Source organism: Microtus oregoni, unplaced genomic scaffold (genome assembly GCF_018167655.1).
Source record: "Microtus oregoni isolate MIOR12 unplaced genomic scaffold, Mior012 000018F_ref0000195, whole genome shotgun sequence".
Lineage (NCBI taxonomy): Eukaryota > Metazoa > Chordata > Mammalia > Rodentia > Cricetidae > Microtus > Microtus oregoni.
The window spans coordinates 14,755,501-14,768,492 of NW_024543077.1; the positions used below are offsets into that span (position 1 = coordinate 14,755,501).

Below are 12,992 nucleotides of genomic sequence, written 5' to 3' on the forward strand. Positions count from 1 at the left end.
AGTATATTTTCGTGCATCAATCTTCAATGTTTCCCTGATGAAGATGTGGCCCCACACCAACGACTCCACCTTGTTCATATGACATCATGATGCTGATAGCGCTACTTTAAGACTAGTTTTGGGTACCAGATGCTCAAGATGGTTCCAACCTGGTTGACTGAAATGGTGCACTTTCTTACAACATTCTGGTCAGAACTCCAAATAAGAACTATAGAAAAACCCTATGGACTACTCACAGACTATTTGTAATTATACCAGATAGTAATCTTGGAACCTAACTATCATTTTAGTTTTACAGGATCCCATAGAAAGAACTTTGCCCCATGACAGCTGAAAGTAATTCTAGAAGATGACAGTCCTTCTCCCAACAAAGTTTGCCCTCAGGGTTAGGGACATCAATTAGGGGGTGATTATAACTGATATGAAATTGGGGGTTAGGGTGGAAGTTTTATAGTCTCAGAGATCTCACTTTAAAAAAAAAGGAAATTGAATGGGATAATAGGTAAGTTAATGTGAGCTTACTCATACTAATAATAATAGTAAGTAATAGAATGAATAGTTGTGAGCTATTATTTATAGACAATTTACATTGGTATAGATTCTTGTATACTAATACAAATTCAAATTATATTTGTTATGCTGAATATGCTCCTATTTCTGTTTACAGTATTTATACACCTATACAAAGTTATTTGTCATATTGTATGCATGCATGTTTCTACCTCTTCTTTAAACATTTTTTGTATATTGACACAATTTTAGGATATATATATATACATATCATACTGCATTATTCATTTCTAACTCTGATCAAGATACTTATATATTGCTTACATTTTGAGGTCATTGCCCTCATTTGCTGTAGTGTTGTTTAAAGATTGTTTAATAATCTAATATGAAGTCTTAGTATCAAGAATTATAGGTCGGGCTGGAGAGATGGCTCAGAGGTTAAGAGCATTGTCTGCTCTTCCAAAGGTCCTGATTTCAATTCCCAGCAACCACATGGTGGCTCACAAACATCTGTAATGGCGTCTGGTGCCCTCTTCTGGCCTGAAGGCATACACACAGACAGAATATTGTATACATAATAAATAAATAAATAAATAAATAAATAGAATAATAGGTCAACAGCTATCCATGTTTGTCATGCTTACAGTTAGACTAATCAGGTTCTTTAGATACAAAGAGATTGTAATCATCAACCACTTCAAAGAGCTATAGAATATGGAATTTAAATAACTTAGGGTTCTGCTGACGACATGAGACACCATTGCTCCTGGCAACACAGATCTATTCCCGAGAGAATGTTAAGCACTGAAGACACTCCACTTGGAGCTTGTTTTCTTCTTGGAAAAACTGGCCTTTGGGCAAGGAAGCACCCATGCCTCGACCACTGACAAAATGTATGGTATTCAGACTGGAGAAGCAGGATATAAGAAAAAAGACTGACAAACTTTGCTAAGACAGAGTAAGACAGCTTAGAAAATTTTCCTGCCTCTAAAAATGGTCTGTCAGTTACTCTAGGCCTTTCCCAATGTTGGTTGCTCCAATGTTGCAAATAATCACTTGGGGTGATTGCCCAGGTGGCCAGTTGTCTGTCATTTAACTACACATTTTGGAAGCCAGTTGTCTGTCATTTAACTACACATTTTGGAAGCTGCTTGATTGCACTTCCTGCCTACTCAAGTAATATTATCTCCCTTCTCAAACATTCGATGAGGCTGAAGACTACATAGTCATAGTTACCTTCCTCTAATGACTTAGCCAAGCCATTTCTAATATAAAAGTTAAGACTCCTTAGAATAGAATAATTATTGAAACATTTAGCATATGTTTCTTGCTCAATATTATTTATGCTGGTTTTAATTCTAATTTTTATATTTGATATGTTTTTATTTATATATGTATATAGTTTTGTGTATATAGTTATTTAAACAAGAGGGGAAGCGATGGGGAACCTCCTTCAGTCAATGGCCTTTGAGAACAGGACCAGGTTGGGCATGGCTGACTTTTATAATGGAATTCAGTACCTCACAGTCACCTGCAATGATCTCTAGTGGAGGCCAGCTCAGGTGCAGAGCCATCCAGTCCCCTAGTGCTCGGGTTCTATGTCTTCCTTCCCTCCAGGAACTAGATAGAAAGTGATGCTCTATCCTGCATCTATCACTACTAATTCATCTGATTTCCATCTGAGAAAATCCCACTCTGCCCTTCTCATGCTAGTTCAATTTTCATTCAAACTAAATCAAAATTATTCAAAAATAAATCAAAATTGATTTATTTCTTCAACTGCTAAATCTCAACTTTTAATTCGCCTGTATCACTCTATTAAACTGTTTTCAGCAGGTTCATCGATGACTGCCATACTGAAACATACAAAGGACACTAAACTTTAAGCATCCCGAACTTCTCCTTGGTCTGTAACTCCTCATGGAGCTTTTATGAAATTACCCCTACGGCTCTACTCTCACCTCTGTTTCTCAATATCCTCTGTGTATTTACACACTCTAGATTTATGGCTTTCCCTCTCTCTTTTGTACCAGTATTCTATGAGTACACCCCCCATCATTTTGTAGCTCCTCTAGAGTATGAATCTTGTGATAAACTGAATTTCAGACCCCTGGCTTACACAGTGCGCTTTGCAAGACTGGTCCTTGAGGGAAAGGGGAGAGAAAAAGAAGCACAGCCATACTTTCAAATTCCTAGAAATGATGACATTCCTAATCGAGTACTCGCCAAACTTCAGACTATCTCAGAATATCAGAGGTCTGATAACATCCACACTTTCCCACATTTCTTAACCCTGGCATTAAAATGCAGCTTCTCTGCAACAGAAGGCACTTCTTCCATACCTCAGGACTCAAGCCGAAGGTACTCCCTTCATTTTCAGTGCACCTTTTCCAGTGAATTAGACCAATCTCTATTACATTCTAACCACACTGCAAATCAGTTCCCACCTGCCAAACTTCATCTCCGCTACTTCTTACCTCCTGGGATATTCTTTCCACATTTGGGACCTCTTTCCTCACCACACTGCCATTTCAGAGATTTGATAACGTTTTTCCTACTAAAATAACTTAATTACTTCCTACATCTACTTTTCAGTAAAAAGCTCACAATGGACTCTGACCTGTGATCATCACTCATTCATAAACTCTCATAATATGGAACTATCTACTTCTCTTCAGCACAGGGCTGCTTTACAACAACATGCTAAGCCAGCTGTCACAGATTTTCTTCTAGATCACACAGCTAGCTTTTCTTTGTCTTTAATTCTTCACTTCACTTCGATCCATTCTCTTAAACCAGGCTTTCACTTCTGCTATTTTACTGAAATGGTCTTGAAAATCCCCAGTGATGCCAGGATTTCAAAACCCATTTTCAGTTGAACTCATAATACTGATCAGTGTTATATGAGAGGGAATCATTTCATTCCTGTTCAGAGGGCAGAAGTACTGATTAAGAACACTGACTCTGAAGTTAAATTGTCTGGGTTCAAATTATAACTCTACCACCTGACTAGTAAGCTGGGCACATGACCTCTGGAGCTTGTTTCTGTGTCTCTATCCTGCGAGTACACCCACCAATCCCCAGTACTCCAGTTTATCATCAGCAAAGCCACAAGTGTTGGTTTTGAAAAATGAGAATCTCAATACCCCAAAATGGAAACAATCTCTATGTCCTCTAATCGATGAGCACGCAAACGGGCGCATCTCTTCGATGTGATAGTCCTCGTTTACACACATCATAATATTCCTCAATACACACCATAACCAAATCGGAAGCACAGTTTGTTAAGGCGATTGAAGGCAGACTTGAAAGAGTACATAAATATGATTTCATTTATGATACTCTTAAAAATACTAAGTTGTATTGTGACTTCAGTGTACGTATATGTACCTCCTTAGCTGAGGAGCTCTTCACAGCTGAGAGTCAGCTATCTTTAGGGGTGTGGTCTTTGGTAGGTTGACCATGCCCCAGTGGATGGCCCCAGGAATGACAACCACACAATAACTAAAGGAACTGAATCTGGAATGGAAATGTAGAAGTAACGGTATTTTCCACAGCTGCCCTCCCAGCGCTACTCTAAGAACAGGCTGAAATGAGTAATCTCTTAGAGAAGAAGTAATATCAAAGAAGAACCAAACATCAGCAATGACACAGGACACAATGTCCGCTGCTCAACCTCTCAACTTGTTTCAAAATTCTGGTTTAAGATGAGTACAGACAATAATGAAATTAGTAATTTACTCTGTATTCGATAATATCAGCTGTAAATTCAATTGCCTTAAGATAAACATTTCGAAAGTAAATTTCATTTTAAAACAGTCAATTATTTTAAAATTCTGCATACAGCAATTTAAGAGTCAATGATCATAAAAGGTATAGTAAAAACTACATAGACAGAAAATACCACTTTATAAATAGCAAAATCCTTGAAAGGTTTTGATTTTTAAAAACTACTTTAAAAACTGTACCAAACTAATTTCTTACTCAGAAATGGCTTGAAGGCAAACTCAACACTCACACATGTAAAATGGATGCAAAGAAAACGTAAAGGAATTACGAGTTTGAGTATGATGGGACGATGTTAGATACTCTACAGTGCAAAGTTCAGACAAGCTTCCACAGAGGACATTTTAACAGAATATTTCCAACAATGGTAGAGCTAAAGTCTCTGCGATCTGTTTGTTTGTATACTCATTGTTTAGTGGATCTCTTTTCACTCATTTTATTTTATTTTAAAGGCAGGGTCTCACTAAGCTGCCTAGGCCTACCACATAAATGGAATTAGCTGTTTGCTCCACTAGACCTACCTTGAATACAAGCAATAAAGGAAGTCTGGCCAAATCTCTGAAACAGTAAAGAGAATCATAAAGTCCATATCATACTCAGCAGAGACTTGAAGATAACAAGGTTACCTGGCTGCTTGTTTCACTTATGGCCTCGAGAAGTTTTTCAACTGCCGCTTGTAGTCGAGAGCTAACATTCAACATAAATTGTACATTTTCAGGGTCTACTTCAGGTCCAGCAAAATTACTTGTTCCAAACTGCTGTGATAGATCTGATTCTTTGTCAGTAACATGTGACCACTTGCCGTCATTTCTTGATATGGCATTTCCAGGATAAGAAGGTAAGGACTCATCCGTAACTGGAATAATAGTAAGTTAAAGGCATAAATTAATCAGAATATTTAAAGTTACAACAATAAGTGACTGAAGATACCACGACAAATTAAACTTGCATCATTATAATTTCAATATCTTCAAATAATAACATAACGAATATGCAGTAAGACTAGGAATGGATAGTGTTGTGCTTAGAAGAGTACAGAAGTTAATACTTGGATTATTCAGAATCTTTTTTGGTAGAAAAACTATTCTTTTGGTGAAGGGGATTAACTGGAGCTTTAGTTATGTGTACCGTCTACTGAGCCACACTCAGTCTGATGAAAAGCCACTGGGACAACTTAGAATTGATATTTAGCCAAGTGGTATCACGCAGTGACAGTGAAGTTGGAGGGCTGGTTCCCATCTTCACACTTTACAGTGCGAAGAGAAAAGAAACACAGATGGCAAGGTTCAAAGTACGCTGGAGAGGTAGCTCTGTGATCAAGTGCTTGCCACACGAGCATGAGGACCCGGGTTCCATCCTCAGCACCCACATACAGCCAGCCAGGTGTGGGGGAGCCCATCTGTAATCCTCATCCTAGGGAGGGGAGAGAGGCGCAAAGACAGGAGGACCTGGAGGCTTGTGGGATAGTCTAGGCAAAATGGTGACGCTCCAGGTTCAATGAGAGATCTGTCTCAAAGAATAAGGTAGAGCGTGACAGAGGAGGTCCCTGATGTTGACCTCTGGTTTCCACATGAACACAGGTGACAGGATACACCATCTATCGTCATTACCACACACCCCATCTTATTATGCAGCAGAGCAGTCCAGGTACACTGAAGAAGACAGCACGTGCTTGTATTTATCTAGACCATATCTTTTGACTTTTTTGAACCTATTTAGAGTAGTGACTGATTTGATTGATGACACATTCAAACGGGCTTAGACAATTTTGTTATGTGCTACATTTGCAGTGGTATAAAGAGGAAAAAAATACAGACTAATTATTCTTATTTACAGTATTGATTTATTGTTTCTTATGTAAGGAAGAGTTTATCAGAGCTAAAGCTCACCACGCTCAGCAGGATAGCACTCTAGAGCTCACCACACACAGCAGGATAGCACTCTAGAGCTCACCACACTCAGGATAGCACTCTAGAGCTCACCACACGCAGCAGGATAGCACTCTAGAGCTCACCACACGCAGCAGGATAGCACTCTAGAGCTCACCACACTCAGGATAGCACTCTAGAGCTCACCACACTCAGGATAGCACTCTAGAGCTCACCACACGCAGCAGGATAGCACTCTAGAACTCACCACACGCAGCAGGATAGCCCTCTAAATAGAGCCATGGAACCTGAGGTAGCTTTTCTAACCACATCGAATCACCTCTACTAACACATCAGTGGTGACAGGATACAAAAGAATCTGAAACTAGAAAAGGGTGCATTCTAGGGCACAATTTTAAACATTTGCCTTTTAAAACAGATTTTATATATGACTGTTTGCCTGCATGTACATATGTGTACCTTATGTGTGCCTATACAAAGTTCTGAGCCACCATGTAGGTGCTGGGAACCAAACCTGGGTTCTCAGCAGGAACAACAAGCTGAACCATCTCTACAGCCCCACAAAATTTACTACTACATAATCTAATCACTGGCATAGTAGTTAATATTATTTTTACTTTGAATATTAGTCTCCAAATTAAAAAAGCACAAGTACTATTAGTGTACCATGAATTTAAAACCAAAGACTAGCCGGGCGGTGGTGGTGCACGCCTTTAATCCCAGCACTTGGGAGGCAGAGTCAGGTGGATCTCTGGGAGTTTGAGGCCAGCCTGGTCTACAAGAGCTAGTTCCGGGACAGGCACCAAAGCTACAGAGAAACCCTGTCTCGAAAAAACCAAAAAAAAAACAAAAACAAAAACAAAAAAAAAAAACCCCAAAAAACCAAAGACCATGATAATGGGACAAATACTTCAAAAGTGTTATAGGTCAAGATGATCTTGTGATTCAAAATGGTATATAAAGTATACAAATAGTACAGTACAGTACACACTGTAACATTTACTAAGTCAAATGAGGCTGTCTCAGAAATAGCTGATATTTTTGCAGAAGCTATAGGAGCAAGAGTTTTTATTTGGTACTGAGGAAACAAAACTAATTATGCCATATACTACCTATATCTGTGAAGTTGAGTGCATTCTAGTGACATTTGTTTTTCATGGGTTTGGAGAAAATGATAAATCTGAGACAAAGAGAACAATCTTTAATAAACAAAAATATATGGCGAAATAGGGGAGAATTTTAGAAGAAGATAATTAGAAAGTAGGCTGGATCCAAGTTGTAAACTGTCTTAGATTTTGTTGGAACTTTGAGGGTTTTTCTAAAGATTAAGACAGGTTAATCATATTTTTAAATAGGAAGACAACAGCAATCTAGATATCAGGAAATACATTTTAAGAATACATACAGCATGGTTTAGGTTTGTCTACAACTTATAAGTCTGTTTTACAAATATGAGAGTTGAAACACTCAAATGGATGCATTTGTTGTAGAGACAGCATTTAATGAGAAGGAAAGGAGTCTCATACATATCATAGGCTAACAAAAGCTCCACTGAAAACAGTCAAACAGAAAGGCAGACAGCTGAGATGAAAGAGAGCACTTAAAAAGGAAAAACTTTCAATTTTTACCTGAACAAATGGGCAAGCATGGAGAAGCTAGTGTGGATTTAATGGTTTAGTTAGGGTTTTCTGAGAATAGCAATGTTACTCAGGTTGGTAAAAGGCTAGATTAGTCTATTCTTTCTTCAGTGTGCTAAAATTTTGGGGAGGGCAAAGATGAGACCAACCAACACTTAAAAAAATGACAATAAAACAAACATCAACATAGCATGAAGAGTGCAGGATGACTTGTGGTCAGAGGAGCAATCACTAGGAAGACACTGGGGACACTGTACAGACATGAGAGGAAATCTCAAGCACAAACTACGGGGGACAGGAAAAACAAAGCACAGCGAAAGTCAGGGGCTTGAAGTGTTTCTGGACTGACTAATTAAAGAATTACGTACTAAAGTACTCCCAAAAGACAAAGATGAAACACATGGTAGTTTTTTTTTATTTCATGGGTTTGTTTCAGGTTTCATGTTTTGGGCAGGATCTCCCTTTTGTGGTAGTCCAGGTATAGGGGTGACCCTGCCTAGTTCCTCTTCTCTGGGCCACATAGTCAGTTCAAGACTATCCTGCTACAAAAGCATAATCATCTCAAAACAAACAAGGAAGGAAGGAGATAGATCTATGAGAGTTACTATATGTGTTCAGCATCATGATGAATCTGAAAGGAGTCAATGCCGCCTTATTATTAGTAAGCTGTTTCTGTTCTACAGCACAGCACTGTGCCAAAAGGAAGCTGTGCAAAGCAAACCCTCCCTGCAGAGCAGGGCATCTGTCCTCTAAGACACCTCAAAGTAAAGGACACTAACAACAAAAGAACTCGTGCTATCAGATGACCTACCTACCATTCCCTCCACTGGAGTGAATCCACACTACATCAACTTTGCCTTTCAACTTCATAAACTAGCTTATTCTCACAAGGAAGCAAATATTAACAGATCAATTACTTATTCCTTCAAGGGTTACCAAGTCAATACCTATTTAAAATCTAAACAAGTTCAGACTTGAAGATTGAAAACAGGCCATGTGTATTGTAAGAAAAAAAAAAACCACACATAAAACTGAGGAGTAAAAGTTACTCTATAATCAAATTAAAACTTAATTTTTGTTATGTCAAATGAGACACTAAAAAAAAGACTTTAAAGGTGTATTTTACCTTCTATTCAAAAATATGGAGAAATGCTAGGACAAATTCTAACATACAGAACATATTAGTAATAGTGTAAGTCAGTACACTATTGGAGCTTATGAAAAAAAATCAACATTTTAAAATCCTAAGTTATTTTAACTGAATATTTATTTAAAAATAAAAACTGGATCTGTGAGTGTCCCTTAATGATAATGATGGCTGCATCAAATAATTAGCAAAGTCAACAGCATTGCTAACCACAAAAACAGAATGTCAACTGGAGAGCACACATTACAACCCGTGATGACAATGCTGGCAAAATGATCTCTGAAATAACATTCTATACATTATGCTTCTCTGTGGATTTTAATTTTTCCTCTTAAATTGTAGTACTATTCTTTTAGAACTGGTTACCAGTTAAATAATATTTTAAGGACTTAGTTATTAAGACATACGTTATGCTCTGATCTTGCCTCTGGCGGGCATGCCAGTGCTTCCTGCTATTAGGAATCTGAATGGCCACAGAGCAGAAATGATGGAGAAGATGCTCAGTGACAGTCTCGGGAAGTTCATGACATGGCTATATAATTCAGCTGGGATGCTTATTATTAAGAAATAACTACTAGGTTTGTAAACTAAGCAGAAAAGCACCTACAGTGCAAAGTTTAGACATATTTATAAGAAGATATCCTTTGGGGTCTGCATTTTCAGACAATCTTCTGTGCTACAGTTATTGACAATTCATCCCTTTTCTAACTTCAGAACACTGCTGGGAGGTGAGCTCAATGCGGTTTTAGCGTCCATGACAACTGCTGACAGTTTCTGCAATCCATCCCTCAGGGGGTTTCTGACTGCAGACATCAAGCACGTGTGAGCTTCCCCAGAACAGTGAAATGCCTCCATAGGTGGTATAAGTAAAACCAGTTCATTGTTCTCTGAAAGTTTAATTTGATTAAATACTTTTCCATGTTTAAATATGACCTTGCTTTCTACACATCAGGATCTACACACATTAAAAAAAACCTTTGTTCTAGAGCTTATTCAGGGGAAATGTTAATCTAAAGAGTTAATCCACCAACTAGGAAAAGAGTGAATTTGAAAACAAAGTTTAAAAACTGCTATTATTTCAGTCCTTTACTAAACTATTTTAAAAATTATCTCTTAACTCAACTGAAGTGTTCTGAAGCTAATCTTCTTTCAAGATTTAAATCAAGTTTTCCTTTGATCTGAGAAGCACACTGCTGACTAACCTGTAATTAAGCACACCATTTATATTTGGATGTTTTCTTCTACTTCTCTACAGATAACTTAGCAAGCCAAATACCTTCAAAAATTCCAAAAGCAGCGTTTTGGAAGTGCTGCCTCTGGCTAGGGAGTGGACATGGGTGAGGGATGGAAGTAACTAGATATTTGAATTCAAGATTTCAGACCCTACTTCTCTGAACCTGACAAAGCTTTCTTGTCTTTTGATTTCCTGATTCTTCTTTAGCAGGGAACACGGAACTTAAAAAATACAAGAGGCTAGAGATTAGCAAGACGATGGCAAGAGACCAAAAAAAAAAAAAAAAAAAAAAAGCCTAGCCTATACAGCCACAGAACTAAGAAGATGGTGAAAGGACACACTTTCCAGAAGGCAGGGAGGACCTATTTAGAGGACAGTCCAAAACAGAATCAACTCAGGTTTTATAAAGACTTGTCCTGGAAATGCCCTCATTTCACCCTTTCCTTAGTTTACAGGAGGGTGTGAGCATTCTGAGGAGCAAAGCATTATAGCTCTTTAGTAACCCCAGGCATGTATGGGGACAGCCCAAGGCACCCATCTGCAAATGCTAGACAGTAAGGGTGTTTGAGAAGATTAGCTTTAAAGTCTTTGTGTGGCACAGTCCATTAGTTGCAAAAACGTTAAATATTCACCCTTATGTATTTTTCTATACTCCGGGAGTGCCTTGAACTGAGTCTGGGTTGAAGATGAGGACCATTTCAATAGTATATGGAGCCATTACCTCTCCCATATTCCTCGAGGAAACCAGGCTTTGCACATAAGTCTGCTTCTGTTCTCCAAGGCAGGCTGGGAGCTGGCTGAGCTTTACTAGATCTGTCCAAAATTTTAAAAACATGAGAGCCAATTGTTTCTTCCACAGCCGCTGTTGTATTGGCAACTTCTAACAGGATCTTCAGAAGTCTACTATTGGCTTTTTGAAGAGCATGTCTATATAGAAAAAAGAAACATTTGTTAAAATGCTTAATTAAAAACTAAACAAAATATTCTGTTATTATGCCATAAGAATGCTTTATTGCTGGGTGGTGGTGCACACCTTTAATTCTAGTACTCAGGGCAGAGACAAACAATTCTCTCAGTTCAAGACTAGCCTGGTCTACAGAGTAAGTTCCAGGACAGTCAGGATTGCAGAGAAACTCTGTCTTAATCAATAAACAAGCAAATAAAGAGCCAGTCAGTGGTGGTGCACGCCTTTAATCCCAGGACTTGGGAGGCAGAACAAGTGGATCTCTGTGGGCTCGAAGCCAGCCTGGTCTGTTGTTTCTAAAAATGCTGTAAGGTCCCAGGCGGCAGCTGTGGGCAGGCAGCGGACTCTGCGAGCAGCCAGTCCTGAGGCAGAGATGGCTGCTGGTCCCAGAGCGGTGGCCCAGGCGGTGATGGCGGGCCATGCGGCCTGGAGAGCCAAGTGGCGGCAGGTTCCCAACAGCAGGCGGGTGTCCATAATCAGGCAGCGGTGGGTAAAAGGCACATAGACACATAAAATAAGCATAAAGTTAAACATTTATTAAAGGAAAGAGGAAAAGAGAGAGAGAAAGAATGAGAGACAGAAATAGACAGATACACGAGTGCACAGGAGAGGGACAGGAAGAAGGAGGCCAAGATGGCGGCAGAAGGTCACAGGTAGTAGGAGTGGGCGTGGCTTGCCCCTTAAAGACAGAAAACCATAACATGGTCTACAAAGCAAGTTCCAGGATATGCACCAAAGCTGCAGAGAAATCCTGTCTCAAAAACAAAGAAAAAACAAACAAACAAAAGAATGAATGAATACATAAATAAAGAAAAGAAAAAAAAAGAAATGCTTTGTAACTGGAGAATGTATTAAAATAATCTGTAACTACCCCACAGTGAAGTTCTGGTTTTCGACTTACTGTAAACTACATTATAGAAGCGCATATGTTCTTCTAACAGTTCTACGTAGCTTAAAACAGTTTTCTGTTAATTGTGCATTTTATTGACCTAAAAGAAATAAAGTAACTAAGCTTTTATAATAATGATTGAATTTTTAAAAAACATTAGAATGTGGTAAGAGCCAAGTGTGTGCGTGTAAGGTACTGAGCTGGTAATACTTTTCATGGTAACTCATACGGAGGTTCAGTACTTCATCCGTTTGTGTGTCAAATGGCATATTCTAAAGGATACTTTTCAAAGTGGCACTGTTCTTACAACTTGATGATGACGAGTGAGATGCCTAAATTTAAACAGAACGAATAGACAAAGTCTTGATTTGAAAGGTCAACAGTGAAATCACAGTTTGATAACACAAAAGCAAGCGTCACAGGGCTTTAATAACCTCTATTTATTTTAGAGACTAAGGTGTACCTAGTTTCACATAGCACTAGGTATTTCAAACAATTGGGGGAAGAAGTTTTCAAATAAACAGAAATAAATATATCTTTCTTTTTAAAAAGGTACGAACAGTTTTTTTTTTTTAATTAAATGCCACTGGTTAAGTCTTCTCTGAAAAGTCGTGGCATTCAGACTTAATCATTAGAATTAAAATAAGAGTTATATATTTATTTTCATTTATGTGCATAAGTGTGTGCCTGTATGAGTTTGTGTGCATCGTATGTGTGCAGGAGCACTCAGAAGTCTGAAGACGGCATTGGATCCCTTGGAACTAGAGCTGTAGGCTGCTGTGAGCGTCTAAGTGAGAGTTCTGGGAACTGAACCCAGGTCCTTGCAAGAGCATGAAGTAAGTGTTCTTAACCACTGAGTCATCTCTGTATGTCCCAATCTTAAAACTGTATTGCCTAGATTTCCTTCTACCCTCTGTCTTACTCAAAAATACACAT

The 12,992-nt window shown here is 38.6% G+C and overlaps 1 protein-coding gene across 12 annotated transcripts in view; it reads right to left on the reverse strand.

Annotated features, from left to right (window-relative positions):
* Positions 1–12,992, reverse strand: part of LOC121458752 (A-kinase anchor protein 9-like) — a 136,942-nt gene that overhangs the window by 60,014 nt on the left and 63,936 nt on the right. For all 12 annotated transcript variants that reach the window (XM_041668098.1, XM_041668096.1, XM_041668095.1 and 9 more), the window contains 2 exons: positions 10,925–11,130; positions 4,923–5,152 (listed from right to left, as the gene is read on the reverse strand). In XM_041668098.1, coding sequence (XP_041524032.1) covers positions 4,923–5,152; positions 10,925–11,130 — 436 coding nt within the window. The remainder of the gene's footprint in view (positions 1–4,922; positions 5,153–10,924; positions 11,131–12,992) is intronic.